We start from the raw sequence: 22,847 nt of genomic DNA, 5'->3' as shown, positions 1-22,847 counted from the left end.
CTTGAATTCTAGGGAACATTAGATCAGGGGCTGTGGAAGTGTGTTATGTGTAGTCAGGTTTGAACTTTGAGCACACAATTACAGATGGTAGCCTTGGTATGAAACTGTAACCAAGAATCATAAAATAGTTGTGTTTTCTAATCTCACTGAATCTTTTTTTTTTTAAAGCCCGACTCAATTATGAATGCTTCATGGCCTCTGGCAGGTCCTGTGGATGAAAGCTTGATCCGTTCCTCACAGTATCTCATGGAGGTAGCACATGACCTTAGACTCCGACTCAAGAACTATATGATGCCAGCTAAAGGGAAGGTGAAGTAATTTTTTTTTTTATGTTTTAAAACTTTATTTATTTATGTATTTATTTTATGATGTCATATTTCTTAAGGTGAAGTATAGTTGAGGTACAATATTATATATTACAGGTATACAGTATAGAAATTCACAATTTTTAAAGGTTATACTCCACTTACAGTTATTACAAAATATTGACTCTGTATTCCCTACATTGTACAATACATCCTTGTATCTTATTTTACACCCGGTAGTTTGTACCTCTTAATCCTCCACCTCCATCTTGCCCCTCCCCCTTCCCTCTCCCCACTGGTAACCACTAGTTCCTTCTCTACATCTGGGAGTCTGTTTCTTTTCTGTTATATTCACTAGTTTGTTGTAATTTTTAAGATTCCACATGTAAGTGATGTCTTACAGTATTTGTCTTTCTCTGTCTTGACTTATTTCATTTAGCATAATGCCCTCTAAGACCATCCATGCTGTACACCAGAAACTAATACAACATTTTAAATCAACTGTATGAAGTCATTTTTTAAAAAATCATTCCTTAAAAGTTGTTGGCCAAATAACATTTGATAGTAATAAAAATTAAGACAACTTTCATTAAAATATATAGGGTTCTCTTCATTGCTATTGAAGTTCTGTAATAGGTATATTTTTAAATTTAAAGGCAGTAGTGGTACATACTGAGAGAGGGTTCTTTCATTTTTGAGTTAGATGAAAGTGATTAAATGTTTTTTTCCTTTTCTCCTGCCTTGTAGAAGACTGACAAGCAGCCACCTCAGAAGCCTTCACATTGCACCATCTACGTGGCAAAGAACTATCCATCTTGGCAACACATCACCCTGTCAGTTCTACGTAATCACTTTGAGGTGATGCTCTCACTAGATTTCCCCCCAGCAGTGTCATGTACTGCCTGTGCTGTTTTTGTTTTTGAGGTGTTGGCAATGTCTGGGGGATGGAAGACAGGCAGCTTTGTTTAATTACCTTTAGGCATTTCGTACCCTTTGTTATCCTTGGTGACCCTTAAATGGATACTGAGGGAAAGCTGCTTATCATCATTTCTGGAACTTTCATACAAAAATACTGGATCTAGTAGTATGTAATTAAAAGGTGTGGGGCTTTTTCAAACATGTGGTTAAAATTATGAAGCAGAAGGACTAAATTTGCCTTTAGGATTTGTTGTGACTTAAACACTGGGATTCATGAAGCTTTAACTTTATTATGTTTGAAAAGATTTGAAGCTTGGCTCTTGAGTAATTTAAAAGAAAATGTCCAATTTGATAATTACCCATAGAAATGGAGAGTTTGATTTTTTTTTGAGTGTCAGGTAAATAGTTTTTAAATATGATAGTTGTATTTAAAGGAAGCTCAATATTTAAACTTACTTGTAAGTTTTCCTAAAGAAAAAAAATCTCCCTACCTTCTTCCTTTCACATTCAAAATTAAGAAACAAAGTATATGTTGTAGAATTTTTGCTCAGATTATAAAGAACAGCTATTGGTGGACAGAAACCATTAAGTCTTTGATTTTCTAGACCTTTATTGGAATTTTGCCTTAATGCTTTTCATAGTTAAGAATACTCAGAAAGCCTTTTATGTGTGTAAGATTTGGTGGAAAGAGAAGAGCAAGTGTTTTTGTATTCCATGTGAACCTATCTTTACGGAGAACTATCTCTTTGATTGTTGTAAGAGAAATAGAATGTAGTCTTTAAAATCTGCTTGTAGATTTTGATTTCTGGTAAGTAAAAGAGTGAAAACTACTTTGGTAGGTAGAAGAATGAAATTATGCCTCAGTAGCTTCCATATTCGTAACAGCATTTTCAAGGAAACAGCGGAAAAACCAAATATAGTACATAATGTCCCAGGTATTAAAAAATTCATCACTACTATCCTTTTAGAAGTTACTTTTTAACTAGTATTCTTTGACTATATATTATATAGTTTGAAAACAACATCCTTTGGCATTATTTGGAATGACCAGCTTTAAAATTTTCATTTGTTTTCATCCAAAAGAACCAAAAGAAAGTCAGTTTATAATGGAAAAGAATGTTCTGATATTGAATATGGCACCTTTTTGGTGACATAAAGAGAAGGAGTGTTTTCTACCCTCTCCTTTCCTCTTTCATATGCATTTCAAAGCAACATATTGACAAGTGGAGAAAATATTTTTTCCTGTGTATTTGAGTAAAGGTTAGAATTGAAAGAAGATAGATTATTGGAGATCTTACTCTATGTTACTTTTCTTCTAGATTCATTCCCAACCCTTGGCTTTGGTGCAGTCCTTTTACAATGAGGGGAAAATAGGTCACTCAAAACTCTGAAGAGGCCACTTACTTTATTTTTCTTCTATTGATGTTTGCAGGAATGAATTTAAATTCAGGTGGCACATTTGGAAATGTGTACATATTAGTGATTATGATATAGGCATTTATTTTTGAGTAGTTAGATAGTATATCATTTTAACAGATCGAAAGCTAGGGATTGTTTTTTCATATTTGTGGTAACAATTTATAAGGAAGAGTGTTTAAAAGCAGCCATTATATATACAGCTTGTATGATAGTTGCATAGTTTTCATTTGGATGTGGCTAATGAAATGCTTTTAGAAGTTTAAAGACAGGATCTTTATAAGAACATTTTTATCACCAGATAAGATATAATGTTATAATCCTAGAGCTGTCATTAATGTAAGGAAAAATTAAATATTTAGCATGATGCACCTGCTTTTCTCCTTTACCCTAAAATACATGTATCTTTTGAATTTAGGGGGAGTAGGAGGCTCCTCTGTGTATTCCTCATTTACTTCTCCCTTCCCTATGGTGCTGGAGACCGCACACTCATCTGCTCTTCTCCAGCAGACGGGTAGAGGCCACTGCTTCATGTCTGACCAGTTTCTTACAGGCACATCTGCTACCCTACATTATGTTTAAAGTATTTTTCTCCACATTCCTCTCTCTCCTTTTTTTAGGCCAACAGTGGAAAATTGCCTGATAACAAAGTCATTGCTAGTGAGCTAGGCAATTTGCCAGAGTTGAAGAAATATATGAAGAAAGTAATGCCGTTTGTTGCCATGATTAAGGTAAGCTGTGGACTCTGTGAGCTGTGAGCACACAAATATTGGTTAGAGAGGCCAGTAGAAGGAAGGGCAAAATTCAGGCATAGTCTCCCCTAAGAAATCTGCTAAAACAGCATTTTTCAATCAGTGGTTGTGGGAATGAGTGATCAGATTTGGAGTTTACCTGTGGAATCGCTGAGTCTGTGAAAATATGTATTGTGAAAGAAAAACTGGTTTAGGATTACTACACTAAATGATTCTCTTCATGTTCTACCTTCCCTTCTTTTCACTTTGGGGAGGAAGCATATTCTTTTGGCTTACATTAACATGTTTTTACTAGATCCTATTACTGGAACCAAGAGCCTACATTTGTATAGGTTTAGCTTAACAGGATAAGTGCTGTTTATAGTGGTTAGACCAGGATTTCTCAACAATGGCTCTATTCATATTTTGGGCTGGGTAGTTCTTTATTGTGGGAAGCTGTCCCATGCTCTGTAAGGCGTTTAGCAGTGTCCCTGGCTTCTAACCACTGGATGCCAGTAGAATCTCTCCTTCCCTGACTCAGGTTATGACAGCCAAAAATGTCTCCAAACATTGCCAAATATCTCCTGGTAGCAAAATCATTCCACCACAAACTCTCTCCCATTGAGAATCTTTGGGTTAAACTCTTAGATACATAGCTAATCTATTAGATTTCTTGACACAGAAAACAGAAAGAAGGCTGTATGTTGCTTAAGATCTCAGACTCCATGCAGATGAATCTTGGCCCAGATTCTGTTTGTCTGTCACTTCTTAGTTTTGAGGCTTTAGACAAATCACTTAAATTCTCTGGGCCACAAGGTTTTTCATCTATAAAATGAAGAAATTAATAGAACCTACCTTTTAGGAGTACTGTGAGGAGTAAATGAAATAATACACGTAACACACTTTAATACTACCTGTAAAAAAGTAGGCTTAGTAAATTTTTTGAAAAATGTGAATCAGTGTCTTCTAGCCTGCTAGGCACATAATGATTATACTTTAGATTAATTCTTGAATCTTCTAGGCTATAGATGCCTGCTTGATAAGAGGCTAAAACTCTTAGCTTGTCCTGTATTAGAGTAAATTATATTCCTAGGAAAGCCTTTTAATTCTTCTAGACCAGAGTCTACTTATCTGAGCCTTATAGTGTTTGAAGTTCAGAAATAATTTAGGATCTTGACTTGACCTACACCAATCACTTTGTAATAAGTTTGCTAGTATGTTCATAATTCATTGATTTCTAGCTAGTGCCATTGGTCAAAATGTCAGATCCATTGTCAGTATGGGGATTCAACAAAATATCCCATTGTTGGTTGCAAAGGCAGTTAGTTTTGGTGACATGCTGTACAGAATCCAGTGAAACTAATTTTGAATGGTGTCAGATTCAAGGATTGGCTTTTTGAGAAAACAATGTTAGATTTGGGGGTGGGTAGTAAAATATTTTTTCAGTAATATTGGTGATTTGCCAGACAAATTAGTGATTTGAAATTTTCAACCATTGTGTTCTATAAGTCTGGGAATAAAAATGGTTTTCTAGCATTTTTTCATGGGAAAAGAAAGAACTTGGATGGTAAACGGAGATAGTGAATATTAGGAATCATGTCAGTCACCTTATGTAAGTGAAACATGTTTTAGGTATTTAGCTGTATTTGCGCATATGAGCTTAGATATTGAAGGTTACATCTTGAGCAGCAAATATTTTATGTTGCAGAAAATTAAGAATAAGAAATGTTTTTTAATATGTCACAGGATTATCTGAGTAGCTGTCTGACTTAAAAATTTTTTTTATAATTTATAGGAATTTTTTATTATTAATTCACTATTCTCTGAGATAGCTTTACAGATGTGGTACCTTAGAAAATTTTTATTTTATTTTTTTGGTTACCTGAAGGGATATTTTCACAATTTGTTTGATTCCTTGTCAAAAGCAAATTCTTTGGGTTTGCATATTAAATCAGTCTAAATAAACAATGGTGAAATCATGTTTCTTTTATAAACCTGAAAACCTTGTCCTAGTCTTCTCAGTGCTGCCTTAATCTTATCAAACTTTAAATGATAATTACTCTCAGCTAGTAATTTCATTAGCAAGCAGACATAAATAAGGAAAAGCATGAGTCCAAGGCCTTTCCTTTTAACTGTTCAAATTTGAAGATTTTATCGCTTGCGAGAATGATTACTTTGGCAGAAATATATTCTTTTCATCATAGTAATGTGACTGTTTTTAAAAACCATTTTGGCTGTTAGGAAAATCTGGAGAAGACGGGACCTCGTGTTCTGGATTTGCAATTAGAATTTGATGAGCAGGCAGTGCTCGTGGAGAATATAGTCTATCTGACCAATTCCCTTGAGGTAAGAGGGGCCGGGGATTATAGTAACTAGTTAACTATAGTAAACACAATCCAGTTCTTTTGTTTTATAATAAACCTTTTTATAAACTTTATCTTCAATGTTTAATACCTTTGCAAATATGTTTTGGAGGAGGAAAGAAAATGGTGGGTCTAGAAGTTACAGTGAGAAGAAATGATCTGTTATCTTATTTCACTTACCGGTTATTCTACACAAAATATACTAACTGTATATATGTGGATTTTCCTCTCAAAATTATCTTTTAGAAAATGAGGAGAGACCTTATGTTCAAATACTTCCAAAATCTTTCATATTATGGGGCACTCTGAATTACTTCTTTTTCCTCCCCTGCCTCTAAGACCTCAGATTCACAGAACTGGATTAATTAGAATCCTCGATTCATGACATATTATCATTGGTTCATGGTTGGCCCTGTTTTTTCTTCTTAATTAGTAATATAATGAACATCCATGAATCTGCTGCCTAATTCAGAAACTAGAACATTACCAATAGCTTTCTCCTATCTGTGGGTTTCTCCCCATTCTACCTTCCTGCCCCAGAGACAATTTCATATATAGATTCTAAAAATACTGTCTCTTATTCAACTTAGGCAGAAGGAAAGGTAATCCTCTAGAAAACTGTTAGAGGATTCAAAAAATGGTTACAGTAATAATGAAGACACTGAAGTAAAAAAGTGCAGGTTTAGAGTTTGAGTAAAATTGTTTTCTAAAATATGGGAATGGAAGAAATAAGCATTTCTAAGTAAGCATTTTATGCCATGTAATTATAAATATGTTAATAAGTATTATATTTATAGTTAAAATATAGAAGTATTATAAATCTATTTTATGTATATTTCTAAATGTTCATATGTATTCATGGAGGTCAAAAAAATTCTTGGATGTTTTCACTGAGACAATGGGAACACTTTATTTGGGTCATCTTATATTCAGACATATGCATTTTGCTACATTTCTGAGTTTTTCTGTTTATTTAAGTAGAAGCCTTTTATACTAATTTTTGTTTTCTCTTATGCAGCAGTTAGATGCCAGATTTCCTTACAGAAAATAATAAATATGACTATATAAATAACATACTGTGAGACATCTAAGATGAGTGTTAAATAATTGATTACAGATTTCATTTAATGTTTGTATGGAAAGTACTAAAATTGCACAGACCATTTCATGTTAAGTGGAGAACCTAGTTTTGCTCTTTGGTGAAATGAAGTGATGATTAATTTCAATTGTATTAAGTAATACTAAGGACTTACATCTTTTCCTCTCTATTTAGCTAGAACATATAGAAGTCAAGTTTGCCTCTGAAGCAGAAGATAAAGTCAGGGAAGACTGCTGTCCTGGAAAACCACTTAATGTTTTTAGAACAGAAGTAAGTTGAAAGAATCTCACTGAATTATTGCGTTTTAGAGCTAGAAGAGACCTTAGAAATCTTTACATCTAAACGTATTATTTTGAAGATAGAAGAAAGAGAATTTAAGTGATTGGTTTGGCTTAGGCCACATAGTTGGTTAAAAGTGGGGCTGGACTTGAGATCCTCTAATTCCCTGATTGGTGCAATCCGTACTTTTCCTTATTCTACTATTATGGATGGTATCAGATGTTATTTTTAAATTTTATTTTTAGAACCTGACTTAAAAAAAAAAGGGAGTGGAAATTGATGGGAGACTTTTTTAAACAGTGAAAAGGAGCTTTCATACTTGAGATGAGTTTTGTTCGGATAATACCATTCAAGACTTTTGGCTTCTGGCCTAAACCAGATTGATGCACCATCTTACATTATGCTGGAAATGCTTTTTTAAAATTTCTTATATTTTAGCCATTATTGGTGAAGATAAATAGGTTTTGGAATTTAGCTAGAGTCTGTTTACTCTCAAAGAATCTATTCGGCATGGCAGTGTTTGGCACAGTCCTGTGGAGTGCAATTGTGAGTCCATAAAATGTCCTACTTTTCTTGATAAGCAGAGGACTTACATATACCCTGCTGTTTCTCCACATTTAATTGAAAACCCAGCAAACAGAGAAAGGCCTATTTTGAAAGAACTAGGTAATCATGATCATGCAGTTATCCTAAATTTATCATCATATTATTAATACTCATTACATTAAGATATGGTGGCTTTTAAAAGTACAGTCATTTGGGCCATGGAGATAGGTACATGAAATAGTGTTTCCTTTACAAATATGTTTATTTCAAGCTACTTTTAAGCATTCTATTAAGCTACTGTGTATTTAAATTTCATAAGGCTCAATTGACTTTTCCCACTTAAAATAATGAGCAGGGTCTTTATATAGCTTATATAATGTGGGAGATAGTATGGCATAGAACTGGGTTTATGCTCAGTAAACCGGGTACTCTGCCTCCTACTAGCTGTGTGACTTTGGGCTACTTTTGTTAAGCTTTCTGGTTCTCAGCTTCTTATCCATGAAGAGGAGTCTTAAGGAACTGCCTTTCAGGATATAGGAATGGTGTCTATAAAGTGCTTAGTACAGATAAATAGTAGGAATTCAGTAAATGATGGTAGTTGTAGAAGAGAAAATATAATTATTATCATCCATCATCAGTAATGATATATGTAGTCATAGTCAAGTTTACCTGGGCATTTGGTTGCAAGTGTGAGCTTTTGTCCATCTTTTCTTTTATATTTGAATATCCCTTGGTCTTGATTTTAGAATACCAGAATTAAATCTGTCTTTCTTTGGGCATTAAAAATCTAGCAGAGCTTCCCCCTCTCAGCAGTATTCAAGTTCGATTTCCTGTATCAGTCATTTTCTTTTTATTTTCCTAGCCTGGTGTATCAGTTTCCCTAGTGAATCCTCAGCCATTCAGTGGTCACTTCTCAACCAAAATTGAAATCAGGCAAGGAGATAACCGTGATTCTATAATCAGACGTTTAATGAAAGTGGACCGAGGAATCAAAGGTAAGTGGTTTCCCTGAAATGCACTTTTGGCAGTAGCTTGTGGATTTGATGAGTTCTAAGCAGAGGGGAGAAAGAAAAGTAACTGGCTTGCTCAGGGACAGCTGTGTAATATTGTGGAAAGAGTGTTGGACCCAGAATCAGGAAACCTATGTTCTCTTTTGGGACTTTGTAGAGAGCTTGGTATGTCCCTTAAGCTCTAAATGGATCTCTCTTTTAATAAAATAAGGACAATGGATTAGATATTTTTCTAGGATTCCATCTAGCTTTAAAATTGTAACAAGCAGTTTCTATCTCTCAGAGGTATTTAGAATTAAGGAACACATTCCCTTTATTTTCCAAACTAACCTGCTTAACTGAGTCTGTTCCTAGGGAAAGAGGAGAAACTGAGTAAAAGTTACTGAGTGTCTGCCGTGTATTTGCCATTTAATCCTTTTACAACCCTGTAACATTAGCAATATTATTATTCCCCTCTTGCAGATGATGAAATGGAGGTAAGAAAGGCTAAGTAACTTTCAAAGTTCATTCAGCTAGTAAATCCTGGAGATGTAATTCAAACTCAGGTCTATTTGACTCCAAAGGTCATAGTCTTCCTTTTAGACAATGTGCCTCCAGGTAAAATATGTAAATAAATCTTAATTTCTTAGCAATATTGTCCAGATCTTCTGTGATTAGATTTGATATAATAATTTATAGCTTCTCTTTTTATCACTCAGCTGGTCTTAGGCTGAGAAGATTGTGAAAGGAGCTGGTGCGTCTTTATTATTTTTCTTCCAAATTATGAAGACAAATTAACGTGTGTTTTTCTATTTTGCATGATCTCTCTCTTCTCTTCTTGATGACAATCAAGAGTTGATTGGGCTACATACCATCAGTGTAAAAAATTTCTGAAAAGATTTACAAATCCCATACAGTGACCTAAATTATGGAACTGTATTCAGGGTAACAATATTCCATTAACATGGAACACATAAAATAGCCCTTTGAAATTCATTCTACCATGTATTTTTGTTCCCTTGAGGTCATTTGTACACCTTCCGTTGTTATTTCTTGAGAGACCACCATGTGTAGTGTGTGTGGAGATAAGTGTGTATGCAGAGACTTGTGTGTGGGGACTCGGGGCTCTGAGAGTCCACAAAGTGCTGTTCATCAGGAGGCTGCGTCTAGTGAGGGGGGTAGGGGACTAACCATTGCCGTACATAATCGTCACCTACGGAGAAACTGCTGACCGCGGTAAGAGAGGTGTAGGTAAAATTTACAGCACAGAAAGAGGTGAGATTATTTCAGCTGGTGATCAGGGATGAATTTATGGAGAAAACATTGTTTGGGTGGGGCCTTGAAAATGATCACCTGTGAGGGTGAGGGGAAGGTGTGTACTTACTTGCAGGAGGGAAACACTACTGCTTGTTTCACTGTGTACCAGTGGTATATTAGGGCTAGGGATTCTTTTGTTTGTGGACAGTTAAAAAATTGTGGTAAAAGATACATCAAATTGACCATCTTAGTCATTTTTTATGTGTACAGTTCAGTGGCATTCAGCACATTTTCATTGGTGTGCAACCATCACACTGTCCATCTATAGAACTTTTTTTTCATCCCAAAGGGAAACTCTGTCCCCATTTAATAGTAACTCCTCATTCTGCCTCCCTTCAGTCCCTGGTAACTACTCTTCTGCTTTATGTATTTGACTGTTCTAGGTATCTGTATAAGTGGGATCATACAGTATTGTCCTTTTGTGTCTGTCTTGTTTCACTTAGCAAAATGTCTTCAAGGTTCATCCATGTTGTAGACATTTATTATGTTTCCTCGTTAAACCAGGTACTATAGAATGATAGTGCTGTCCATATAGGCCATAAAAAGCAGAACTTGAAAGTTTCAAAATGTAAACATACAAGGCAGCCATTTTGTGGCCCTCCTTTTGGCTGTTTCATATTACATGTATTTAGGGGGGAGGGTATAGCTCAAGTGGTAGAGCGCATGCTTAGCATGCATGAGGTCCTGGGTTCAATTCCCAGTAAGTACCTCTTCTAAAAATAAATAAGTAAACCTAATTACCCCCCTGAAATAAATAAAATTATTATATTACATGTATTTAGTCAAGAGAAAATTTTGTAATAGCATATACTCTTTGCCTTGAAGAACAATATAATGGCTCTAAAGAAAATAGATATTTGTGTGGAACTACTGGATAGGATTATTATGAGGTTGTAGCATGTAAGAGGCTGTCTTCCTGTATTGGAAATTGGATTATATAATATTAAACCTGACTCCCTTTTAAATATACTCAGATACAACACTGTCTAGGTTCTTCAGAATTGTACTGAATGTATTTTTTATGTCTCGTCTTTTCTCACTGAGTCTCTGGCATAATTCTTACATCCTATGTCATTCTAGCTGTGAATAATATTATTATAAAGTGCTTTAAGTTTGGTGTTAGTAGCTGCTGTGAATTTTGGAAAATAGATAGAAATGTTAGGGGGAGTTTGAAAGTGATATTCCTCCAAGTATCCACAGAAGAGCTCTAACCTCAAGACTTTTCCAAAAGCCCTCAGGCTGCTTTGATATCTAAGAGGACTGAGTATATTGAGTATATGAGGTGAGAAAGGAGTGAAATTCAGTAACATATTTCTTGGTCGGTCTGCTGCGATAGCCAGCAAGTTGTCCAATTAGTGCCAGTTGTATTGAAGGTGATTGTGGTCTAGATTCAGGAGGAACTGGGAAGTAAAATCATTATTTCACTCCACTAAGGCCACTGAACAACTATGTGATGATAATGACTTTAAATCACTCACAACCCATGCCACAGATGAACTAGGAACTTGGAGGTGAAAAGCTCCATTTCACATTATCAGTGCTTAGGGACTTTCAATCACTCTCATCTTTCCTCTAAGTGCCTTAAATCTTGTGTAGTTGCAGACTTAAATTTCAACATTTTCAATGATAAGAGAGGTCTGGGATAAGAAAAGATAGTAAAACCACAAAGAATGATCCAGGAATTTTATTGACAGTAATGAACTACATGGTGAAACATCAAAGCAGATGTGTTTTGTCACTTAGAAGCTTGATTGGGTATTAAGGCTTCTTTGAAATAGTTTGACTCAAAATTGCTTAGAATGATGAGGGAGGTCTATTTCAGAGAGAGAGAGACAGAGAGAGAGACAGAGGCAGATATGCAGTAAAAGGCCTTCTGCATAAAATCTGCTGGCAGGACTGGTCACTGCTTCCATAAGAAAATAATTTGGTATCACCAATGTGCGTGTTGAATTTCAATAGCTATTAAGATGAGTTGTATTCTTCCCCCAAAATAAGACCGTGGCTGTCATGAAGACTGTATCTGCTCCTTTCCCATTTTAATTTTCAGGGTTTGTGCTATGTCTGGGGATAGGTTGTGTGGCCTCCGCAGAGATTCTCCAGAGACTTTAGGCAGGGTTTGCCTTCATGGTAGTTGCAGGTAATTGCTCTGTAAGCCCCAAGATCCCTACTATAAACTTGGAGTCCTTTAGTCTTTGTTTCCCAAGGAAAACAGAATGCCTGAATAACTTGTACTCCTGGCATAGCCGCCAGCTGCGTTAATGTCTCCTTTCATCTTTATTTAAATCTTATCCCTCTCAAGCTAAGCTTCATACTCTCAAGGCAACATGAGGGAGTGTAGTTCATGGACCACCCAGCAATCTACTTAAGAAAGGGGTGTGAAGTAATTCAGAAATATCTTTTGTTCTGTGTATCAGGTTAAGAATAACAAGCCACACTACACTTAGAATGAGATATGAATCCAGAACCAGCAATTGTAGTCATTTATGGTGTTTTTACACCAAATAAAATAAAACCGTTTGATGTTGAGATGTCTCAGAATTGCCGAAATAAATAAATTTCTTTTTGGCTCAGTTGTTGGCAGGATTGTTGGATCATAAATTTCTTCAAGAGACAAGTGCTTTCTTTGCCAGGAGCCATCTTTTATCAGCTTGCACAAGGACAGATCAGGAAAATCTCAAGCAGTGGAGGGTTGGAACTAATCCAAAAGCTCAAAATTCTAAAATCTGTGCCCTTTCCCCCTGCTCTCCTCCTTTGCTCCTTGTCTTGTCAGCTTATTAATACATTTCCATCCTTGGAGCAAAACAAGAAACTGGTAATGCTATTTGTTAGAGTAGTAATTCTTTCTCCAAAAATGTCTTCCAAAAAAAGCTACAACTCTTGCAGTTTTAAATATTCCAGGAAGCAAGACATGAAAGCAAAATAAGTTTTAGGCTTTTTGATAATCTGAAAAATGGTTAATTGAAGCAAATTAAAATTGATCTGAGAGAGCATATAGGATAAAGCTCAAAAATGTACTCAGTCCCTTCCCTTGGTTTATAATTCCAGGAGATATGTTATACAGAATCTCTGCTAGTCTTTGATCTGAGTAAAAGCTGACAGCGGATGAAGATTTGTTAGATTTAGCTTAGCTTTCTGAGAGTGGGTCCTATTTCATCATCTGATGAAAATATTTTTAGATACAAGAACCAATGTGTTTAAAACGTGAATTATCAGACTCAGGCATGGGTTTGACTGTAATTAAATGTTCATATTGATAATCTTTTTTGCTGTAGACCTTTCCAAAGTGAAACTGATGAGATTTGATGATCCACTGTTGGGACCTCGGCGAGTTCCTGTCCTGGGAAAAGAGCACACTGAGAAGACCCCCATTTCTGAGCATGCTGTTTTCCACGTGGACCTCATGAGCAAAAAAATTCATCTTTCTGAAAATGGGCTACGGGCAGATATCGGTGATACAATGGTCTATCTGGTTCATTAAACTCATACACGCTGGAGCTTTATCCTGGTTTCTGGGGATATTACTACTCCGGCATTACTGTGTGCCTATAGATTGGCTGTGAGAACCTTAGGGTGGACCTAAATAGGTTTCATTTCCAACCATCAAATTCTGCATGTAATCAATTATACCAAGTTATCTTGGACTCCTGGACCTAATAAATTTTTTTTTCCCTTCTTGAGGCCTCAGAAAGAAATAGTTTGTACCATACTTTGCTTTTTTTTTTTTAAAAAACAAATTATTGCCATTTTCCAGAAGCTTATAGTATTTTAGATGAACACAAATGTGTCAATATGCTTTTTGTATGAGGTATACTTCATACTGTTTATGAAGGCTAAGGAGTATCTAACACCTTTTTATATTATATCCATTATGTAGTTAGCTGTTTTTCTTCTTTAAAAAGAAAAGAGTAAATTAGACAGCTAGTTTTGATTTTTAAAGAAGAGAACTCTTACGATTTTAAAAGAACAAATGAGAATATTTTGACTTAACTGATCACTAAGTATTTTGTATAAAGGACAAAAGTTCTTATATTTATAAGAATTTTTTAGGCTTTAATGTATTTAACCACCAATAGTATTTTTTAAAGGCATAATCAGTAGTTATTTATAGCTTATTTGATCTACACTAAATTTAGTTGTTCTAAAAGAGAGGATTTTTTCCCCCCAGAAATCTGCATTTATCACATTTGTCTTGAGTCCAGTTGTGTTTAAAGATCATACAAACAGTATTTCATACTTATTCTTTTATTCTTTCTAGAATGTCTTTTGATATTATCTGTACTATTTGTTTTCATATGAGGAAAAGATATTAGGTATTGATTGACAAGACAAAAAACATTTCCATTTCTTTTAGGGCTTGATATGAGGACAGACCAATTTGGATAGTCCTAAGGAACCTGAATTCTAAATTTCAGTTCATGTAAAAAGATTTTATTGAGCTTCTTTTTTTTTTGCTTTATACAATTTGCGACTGATGGGCCTAGTTGAACTCTTTATCATAGATTCATTAAAGCAAATCATAGAACGTTAGTACTGAAAGATCCCTTAGAGATCATCAAGTACAAATCACTCTTTATCTGCTAGGAGCAGGCATTTTATCAGAGTGGGTAAGATTCCAGGCTCTGAAGTCAGACTAGCTAAGTTAGATTTCCATTTCTTCTATTTGCTACTTGGGTGGTTTTGGCCCGTTACTCAGCCTGCTTCTTTATCTATAAGATGGAACTAATAATGTGCCTATTTTCCTAGGCTTATTTTGACATGTTGAGATGAAACAATCTAGGAAAATCTTACTTACAGTATAGTGCCTGGCAAGTGGGAAACCCTCACTAAATGTTCCTGATGGTGATGATGATAATGATGAACCTTCAGTAAATGTTGCTGAAGACTCTTCCCCTCGCTAATACACCAGGGTAGGTTGGCTTAAGATTGCTCTAGGCCAGAATCATGTCATATTTGTTTGGTTCCTTTGGGGCAACAGTTTCATTGTTTGCCCTCCTTTAGATTCCTTTGCTGCTCCCTCAATCTGCATAGCCTTAGTTATTCTCTAAATCAAAGGAATCCTTCCTGTTGCCTGAACAAAGCCTACTAAGTTTAACTTAGGCAAATTAAATGAAATGTGTTTGGCAAAAAAAAAAAAAAAGGAGACAGGAAAATAATTTTAATATTGTGAGTATCTATTTTATTAAATGAGCCTGTGAACCTCTGCTTTCTTGGATTAAGTGTAAGTTGGAATTCATGGATTCTCTGTTCCCTCAGTCTCAGTTCCTGTGTGTCTCTCTTAGAATAAATGTCTTGCTGGGCTGAATGTATTTTTTGTGTTTAAAGATATAGGTTTTGTATAAGGATGCCTCTGAGCATAAGCCCATTATCTCATCTGGTGCACAACTGGAAAAACAGCAGTTAGTTAAAATGCTGAAGGAAAAACTAGTTGTCTTGGCTTGTTGTATTATAGGAGGTTGGTACCTTCCTAAAGAATCTCAGCTCTTTTTAAGTTGTAAAATATACATGCATAAACAAAGTTGTAAAATATATGCACATAGACAAAAAGTGAAAAACAATAAGAAATACATAACATACACACAAAATATATGAAATACACACAAACAATGAACAACAAAACAGCATTTATCAACAAAGCAAAAACCTGTGTGATCACCACCCAGTCAAGAAATAGCACCATCCCAGCACCTCAGAAGCCTGCCTACGTCTCCTCCTATAAAGACAAGCGTATGGCCAAGTGTATGAACATTCTTCATACATGTTCCATGTGAGCTTGAAAAGAATGTTTATTTTGAAGGTGTAGAGTTCTATATACGTGCACTGGGTCATAGTTGAAGATTGAATTGTTCAAATCTGTATTCTACTGTTTTGTTTTCTTGGTGTACTCTTTGTTTTAGAGAGGTGTACTAAAATCTCTCATGACCTTGCATTTACCTGTTTCTCCTCCTAGATCAGGATTTGTTTTATATATTTTGATGCTATGTTACTAGGTATATATAAATTTAGATTCTGGTATCTTTCTTGTAAATTGAACTGTTCTAATTAATTAGCAAGTGTTCCTTTATTTTTAGAAATTTTTTTTGCCGAAAGGCTACTTTGTCTAACATTAGTATAATAACATTAGTTTTCTTTTGGTTAGTGTTCATAGAGACTGTCATTTTCTATCCTTTTACTTTTTTAAAAAATATTTTATTTTTTATTTTATTTTATTTATTATTGTATCATTTAATTATTTTATTTTGGCAGAGGGGGAGGTAATTAGGTTTATTTATTTTTGGAGGAGGTACTGGGGATCGAACCCAGGACCTTGTGCATGCTAAGCATGCGCTCTACCACTTGAGCTATACCCTCCCCCCTGTCCTTTTACTTTTAACCTTCTATAGTTTTATTTTATTTTCACACTTTATTTTGACAAATTTTAAACCTACAGAAAAGTTAAAATAATGGGCCAGTAAACATCCATAAACCTGTCGCCGAGATTTACCAATTGGTAACATTTTGCCCCATTTGCTTTTTCTCTCTTTTAATATTTTTAAAAATGAGCTTTTAATTTTGGTATAGTTTTAGCTTTATAGAAAAGTTACATCAATTGTATGGAGAGTTCCTGTACACCCTTCACTCAGTTTCTCCTAATGTTAACATTTTATATAACCTTGGGTCAGTTGTCAAAACTAAGTAATAAATACTGATACGCTGCTATTAACTAAAGGCTTCATTAGGAATTCACCAGTTTTTGCTATTACAGGACCCTATCCAGGATACCACCTTCCATTTAGAATATACTTTAAAAAAATTTTGAACCATTTGACAGTAGGTTGCAGATACCATGACAATTCCCCTTTAAATAGTTTAGCATGTAACCCTTAAGAACTAGGACATTCTCCTGTATAATCACAATATACGTATATCTTGCCCAAGAAATTTAACATTGGGCATGTACTTTATAAGCATGTTATAGTTTAGCAATAATATTAGGTAATAAACTTTCCTAATACAAATGAGGTAATAGTATTTCCCCAATATCTCATCATAATACTTTATTTCAGGATCTATTCAGAGACTAAGCATTACATTTTGTGGTCATGTCTTCTTGATCCCCTTCACACTAGAACAGTTTCTCTTTCTTTTTCAGTCTTTGACGACAGTAACATTTTTGATGACTCCATGTCAGTTGTTAGTAGTTTGCCTCACAGTCTAGATTTGTGTATTTTCTCATGGTTTGATTCAGATTTAAAAGTCTTCGCAAGACTGCTACATGGGTGATATTTCCCACTGCATCACGTTTCCATGATGGTCAGATTCCTGTATTGTCAGTGTGTTCCCATTACTGATGATACTGAGTTTGATGACTTGGTTAAAGTAGTATCTTCAGATTTCTCCATTGAAAAGTAATCTTTTCCCTTTTGTAATTAATAAGTAGCCTGTAAGGTGATATGTTAAAACTTATGTAAATATACTTTTTACCAGCAAACTTCCAGGAAATGGTAGCATTCGTGGATCATCTTTCTGCCAGTTACTACGCTGGTAGTTGTAATAAGGTGAGTTCTTAATGTTACCATTTCTTCTACATTTATTAGGTATCATTCTAATGTAAAGAAGAGGTTCCCCCTTTGCTCCCAATTTTTGTGTTTCATCATTCTTTTCAAACCACCGTGGACCAATGGATTCTAGTTTTTATATATGTTATAATCTGTTAACCCTCATTATGCTTTGACTGCTCAAATATTCTTGAGTTATCCAGTGAGGCTGGATCCATTCAAGTCAGTCCCTTTGACATCTCCCCATCAGTCTTGAAACATTCCTTTGCTTACTGGCACAACAAGTTCCCAGCTCACCTTATATTTTCCTATCTCAGAACAGCAATCAGTTTTTTTCTCTAAGGAGCTCTGCTCTGTTTTAATGGAGAATGGTATTAAGAAACCAAGATCTGGGTGTTTTGTGTACTCATCACTACTAAGTTGTAATTTTTTTTCTTTAGACCTTTCCAATGGGCAGAGCTAAGAGATATATATATATAAAATATAAAATATTTTAATTATATATATGATATATATTTTTTAAATTATAATTTTATCTAATACCAAACTTCTTTCTTGCCTTCTCCCTGTAAATATTTGTATCATTCTTCTCACACAGTGAGAACTCTGGTTCCCAAAAACCTCAGTATATTTACTCGTTTGGTCTGTTAATAATTTCAGAATTGCCGATCTGAGCAAGTCTTGGCAAGACTGCTACATGGGTGATACTTCCTACTGCATCATGTTTTAATGATTGTCGGATTCATACATTGTTCATATGTAATCGGCTACTATTGGTGACAGATTTACTAAGTAGAGTTCTAAAACACATATATATATATTTTGAGAAAAAAAAAATACGTTTGCAGTTCTATGTCCTGAAAATGTATCTCACTAAGGAATATAGTCAGAACACTGTGTTCAAATGTTACTTGGACGAATTTCTTTTCATTTGTGGCTTTAATATAAAGTCATTTGTTTCTCTTTTTATTCAGTTTTAAGGTTTGCTTTTTTCCCTTTTTATTTATTTTTTGAATAAGTAAAATACATGGTTCAAAAGTCAAAACTATATCCATTCAGAGAATTTTTACTCTCTTGTACCACATTCCCCCGCTCTGTAGCTAATTGTTTTCATTGGTTTCTAGATTATCTTTCCTGTTTCTTTTTCCAAAAATAAGCAAATATTAAATGTACTTTAATCTCTTTTCTCATGTAAAAAGTAGAGGTTATATATAATTGTTTTATACCCTGCTTTTTAAAGTTAACTATTTTTTGATAAATATATAGAAGTATATATTTATATTTTTTATTTTAGTTCCCAGAGATCTGTTCTTTCTTCCTCCTCCTCCTTTTTTTTCTCTCCTCCCCTCCTGTCTCTCTTCTCTCTGTTAAACCGTACCATAATTCATTCAACTACTCTCCAGGGGATGGCATTTAGTTTGTTTCTAAGTTTTTGATATTTTATAGAATCTGTATAGAATTATATAGTGAGTAACTTTGTGGATATGTGGTTTTATATCTGGAAGTTTATCTTAAATTTCTAGAAGTGGACTTGTAGGTCCAAGAGAAAATGCACATGTAGTTTTGCTAGCTGATAACCTAGGCAAAAAAGCATATTAGACAGAGGGTACAGCAGGTGTAAAAGCTCTGAGGAGAGGCATAGTCCTTCAGGCAGGTGTGCTGAAGGACTAGCAAAGAGGCCACATGAAGACACAGGTCTAGATGGCAAGTGACCTGTCCAAGACCCTATACACTAGTGATGGAGCTGAGATAGAGCCCTGGCCTCCATATCTCCAGTCCATCACAACACACTTATTAAACAAGGAATGCATGCATGGGAAATAGGAATGTATTTGGCTAAGGCCAATTTGTCAGGGCTATTTGGTTAGAGGAGGGAGAATTTTCTATGGACCAGAGTCAGATAGACTTCACAGATGAGGTGGGACATGAAGGATGGTGAGGACTGGAATAGCAGTTTGTAGAGCAGGGCCACATTCCTAGCTTTCAGAACTAGATGTGGATAAGGGCCTGGAGGTGAAAACAAACGCATGGCTTGTTTGGGAGATGATGCCAGGAATGGAATGTTTATCTTGGAAGAATAAGAGAGAAGTTGGAAGCAGGTAAGTAAATTGGGCCTTATTATAAAGGTTCTTGGATTCCAGGAAGAAATTCGAAGTTGATTTAATTACTTGCAGAGTCACTGCAGATTCTTGAGGTGGGAACGAGATGATGTGTTCCTTCATGTCTTTTGTAGTTTGTGGTAGTTATGTCTGTTTTTATCTTGAAAAATTCATTCATTTAGTCATTCTAATGATTGTTTACTAGATAGCTGTGTACCTGGCTCTGGTAGGTTCTCAGTGTTTGATGATACATTGTTAAATTATTTTCTCTTAATATTTTTGGACATAATTTCACATCTGTATTAGAGAATACTCAGATGCCGCCCAAAACTTACAGCATCAATTAAGTCTTCTGATTGCCCACTGCCATCCTAAGAGCTTAATTGGTTATAAGGTAGGGGAAAAAAAACACCTCAACATGAAAAACAAAAAACAGGATAGAACATGATCCTTGCTCGTAAGAGTTTAAGGAATAAGACAAAGAAATCCTGTGTTTTCACTTTGGAAGAGAGGTGGTAATTTGTTCTATCCCTTGTTTTCCTTAGATTGGAGTTAGGCCTGGAGCTGTGCTGCCCAGTAATTTAGCCTCTCACCACGTATGTCTGTAGAGACCTTGAAGCGTGGCTAGTGAATTGAGGTGTGCTACAAAAGTGTAGAATACACTTCAGATTTCAGAGACTTACTGTAACAGAGAGCGTAAAATACCTCAATAATTTTATTTTATATTGATTACATGCTGAAATGGTATTATAGAGATATATATTTTAAAGTCACTTAGAGAGTTTTTGTTTTAAAGATACTTTTTTTTTTCTAAAAGAACACTTTTAGAACTTTCTATTGTAAAAATACATTTTGGATATTTCTAGAACTCGCCAGAGTTAAGATCCATTATTTCTTTTGTAATTAGAAATCTGTAGAGTGATGTTTTGGCACCTTGGGAGTGTCCTGTTCCCAGTTTTTTACCTGATCCTTTACTGAATAAATTATGCTGGGGGCTGTGCAAACTGGTGATATTCTAATGGCAAAATTGTTAACTGAACCAAACCTGGGTTTGCTTGCCTACCGTGTAGCAAAGTCAATCTACTTACACTGGGTTGTGATGAAGGAAAGTACAGCGTTCATTTGCAGGGCTCCAAGCAAGGAGAATGGGCAGATCATGCTCAAAAGACTCAAACTCCCTGATTGCTTTCAGGGAAGGGATTTTAAAGGCAACATCTGAGGTAAGAGTTGCAGCTCATGAACTTTCTTCTGATTGGCTGGTGGTGAGGTAACAGGGTAATGTTTCAGGAGCCTTAATCATAAACTTTCTGGTTCCAGCCAGTCTGGGGTCTACATGGTTGTGACTAGCATACCACCGTTTACCTGGTTGGGGGGACGGTCTTAGTTTCTGCAAAATAATTCAAAGATACACATCAGATTGTTATTTACATCATTTGAAGAGGAGCTAGGATCCTGTTTTATCACTGAGCTATTTGCTTTTCCTTTGTTTTCGTACTTCCTCACTTCCCTAACTAGTAACTGCCTGAGTCTGCTCTTTGGAACTCAGGAAAGGCCTAAGAGACTAAAGTCTTTTTCTATAAACAAGAAACAAGGGACACGGAGGGGGCTTCCATACCTGGGGAGGCCCTGCAGGGTCCTGCTCAGTTTCATTTCTCCCCTTTTCTTTGATACTCCTCAATTTTGAGGAGAACAGGGGTGGGACAAGAAAGGGAATAAAGTTTTGGACAGAGAGGTTAATCATAAACTTGGGAACTTTGTCTTAGGGGACTCGTTTTCAATTATTTCTTTTCCGCAAATAGTTGTCATTCCGCTTGCTTTCTCTTTTCATTTGTTTTCTTCTTAAGTGAAAGAGCTGTGTGGCATTTGGCTTGGTCGCTTCATACAATAAATGTTTGATTTGAAAAGATGAGACAAATGACATTTTATAATATGAAATTGGCTTGCATGTGCAATGGTTGCTCATTTGTCATGGGAATTTTATTGTAAATCTTTTTTTGCAAAGCTAGTCATCACTTCTTAATTTAAGATATTCTTATAAACTTGAATTTCCTGTGTAGCACATTTAGTCCACAAATTACTGAGTGCTTACTGTGTTCCAAGCACCGTGTTAAGCACTTGGAATAGAGTGGTAAGCAGAAGAAACATGGCTGTCCTTCACGCAGGAGGCATCCTTACGGTTAAGAAGACAATGAGAGTTGCCCAGAACCTAGTGAGAGAGGGCAATTATGAAGCTGTATCTGAAGGATCTTTATTTGGGAGGTATTATATAGGCTTTTGCTAATAGCCCTGTTCAAGTAAATGCTTTGAAGTGCAGAACCCTAAACAATCATTCTCCATGGGTCTGATGAGAATATATAGTATAGTTGGCAGTTTTCCTCCTGTTGTCTTTCTAATGTAGCACTGAATTATGATTGCAGACCTGTCCTCTCAAACGTGTGATTTTCTCTTAATTTTTTTCCTGTGGGGACATTTCCCCAGTGTCTCTGTTGTCCACACCCTGAGGCGTGCTCTGAAGGCTACTTCAGAGGCTCCTAAGACCCTGAAGATAGGGAGCAGTAGGGAGGCGGTCACCAGCCGGGCCCTTCTTTGTTCACTGGGTTCATCTGGGCTGTAGGAAAGCAGCAGCACCGCTTTCCTGCCGTGATCAGTGAGGTCCATGGAAGAGTAGGTGATTTCTAAAAGTTCTAAGAAGCCTTAGAGGTTTGACAACCTAGCATAGCTCAAACTTTTAGGAAGCTGTCTTTCATTAGGTGGTTTCAAGCACGATATTGGCTGAAAGACCTTATTTTCTGTCTCTGCTTTCAGGTTATTTGTGGGACTCATGTGATCTTGCTGAATTGGACTAGCGGCCCCGGGGATGAGGAGAGGCCCCTACTGCTCCTCAGCTACCTGGCAAGGTGGAATCTGTAGCCTTTTGAGTCTCCTAAGGAGAAGTCAGGTGACACTTAGCTAGGTAAATGTTTGCTAGAGTTCGCTCTTAAAGCAAAAGGATTTTTCCACCAAAGATAAGTTTTCTTTTTATTTAATTTACACTATATATTCAGCAATATCTCCCTTCAAATTAGTAAGATGGACAGGCCCACAGTTAGGTGTATAAGGTGTCTGTCAGTTACACTGTGACCTCAGGTTCCAGAATATCAAGGCAACATTCTTTAGATGTTTCACTTTGGACTGAACCTAAGTTTAGAAGCAGTCAGCTTGTTGTCAAAGGGAAAAGGATATCCCATGTGACCAGAAAACACCTGTTACT

At 35.7% G+C, this 22,847-nt stretch overlaps 1 protein-coding gene across 2 annotated transcripts in view; it reads left to right on the top strand.

Annotated features, from left to right (window-relative positions):
• The window catches only part of LARS1 (leucyl-tRNA synthetase 1), a 57,372-nt gene extending 42,103 nt beyond the window's left edge, over nucleotides 1-15,269 (top strand). For both annotated transcript variants that reach the window (XM_010959606.3, XM_010959604.3), the window contains exons 26-32: nucleotides 169-309; nucleotides 1,053-1,163; nucleotides 3,260-3,370; nucleotides 5,612-5,716; nucleotides 7,007-7,102; nucleotides 8,520-8,652; nucleotides 13,236-15,269. In XM_010959606.3, coding sequence (XP_010957908.1) covers nucleotides 169-309; nucleotides 1,053-1,163; nucleotides 3,260-3,370; nucleotides 5,612-5,716; nucleotides 7,007-7,102; nucleotides 8,520-8,652; nucleotides 13,236-13,441 — 903 coding nt within the window. In that variant the 3' untranslated portion in view covers nucleotides 13,442-15,269. The remainder of the gene's footprint in view (nucleotides 1-168; nucleotides 310-1,052; nucleotides 1,164-3,259; nucleotides 3,371-5,611; nucleotides 5,717-7,006; nucleotides 7,103-8,519; nucleotides 8,653-13,235) is intronic.
• The last annotated feature ends 7,578 nt before the right edge of the window (nucleotides 15,270-22,847 follow it).

Source organism: Camelus bactrianus, chromosome 3 (assembly GCF_048773025.1).
Source record: "Camelus bactrianus isolate YW-2024 breed Bactrian camel chromosome 3, ASM4877302v1, whole genome shotgun sequence".
In the NCBI taxonomy this organism is placed as follows: Eukaryota; Metazoa; Chordata; class Mammalia; order Artiodactyla; family Camelidae; genus Camelus; species Camelus bactrianus.
The sequence above is the reverse complement of the archived record's forward strand: the minus strand, read 5'-3'. Positions and strand labels throughout refer to the sequence as shown.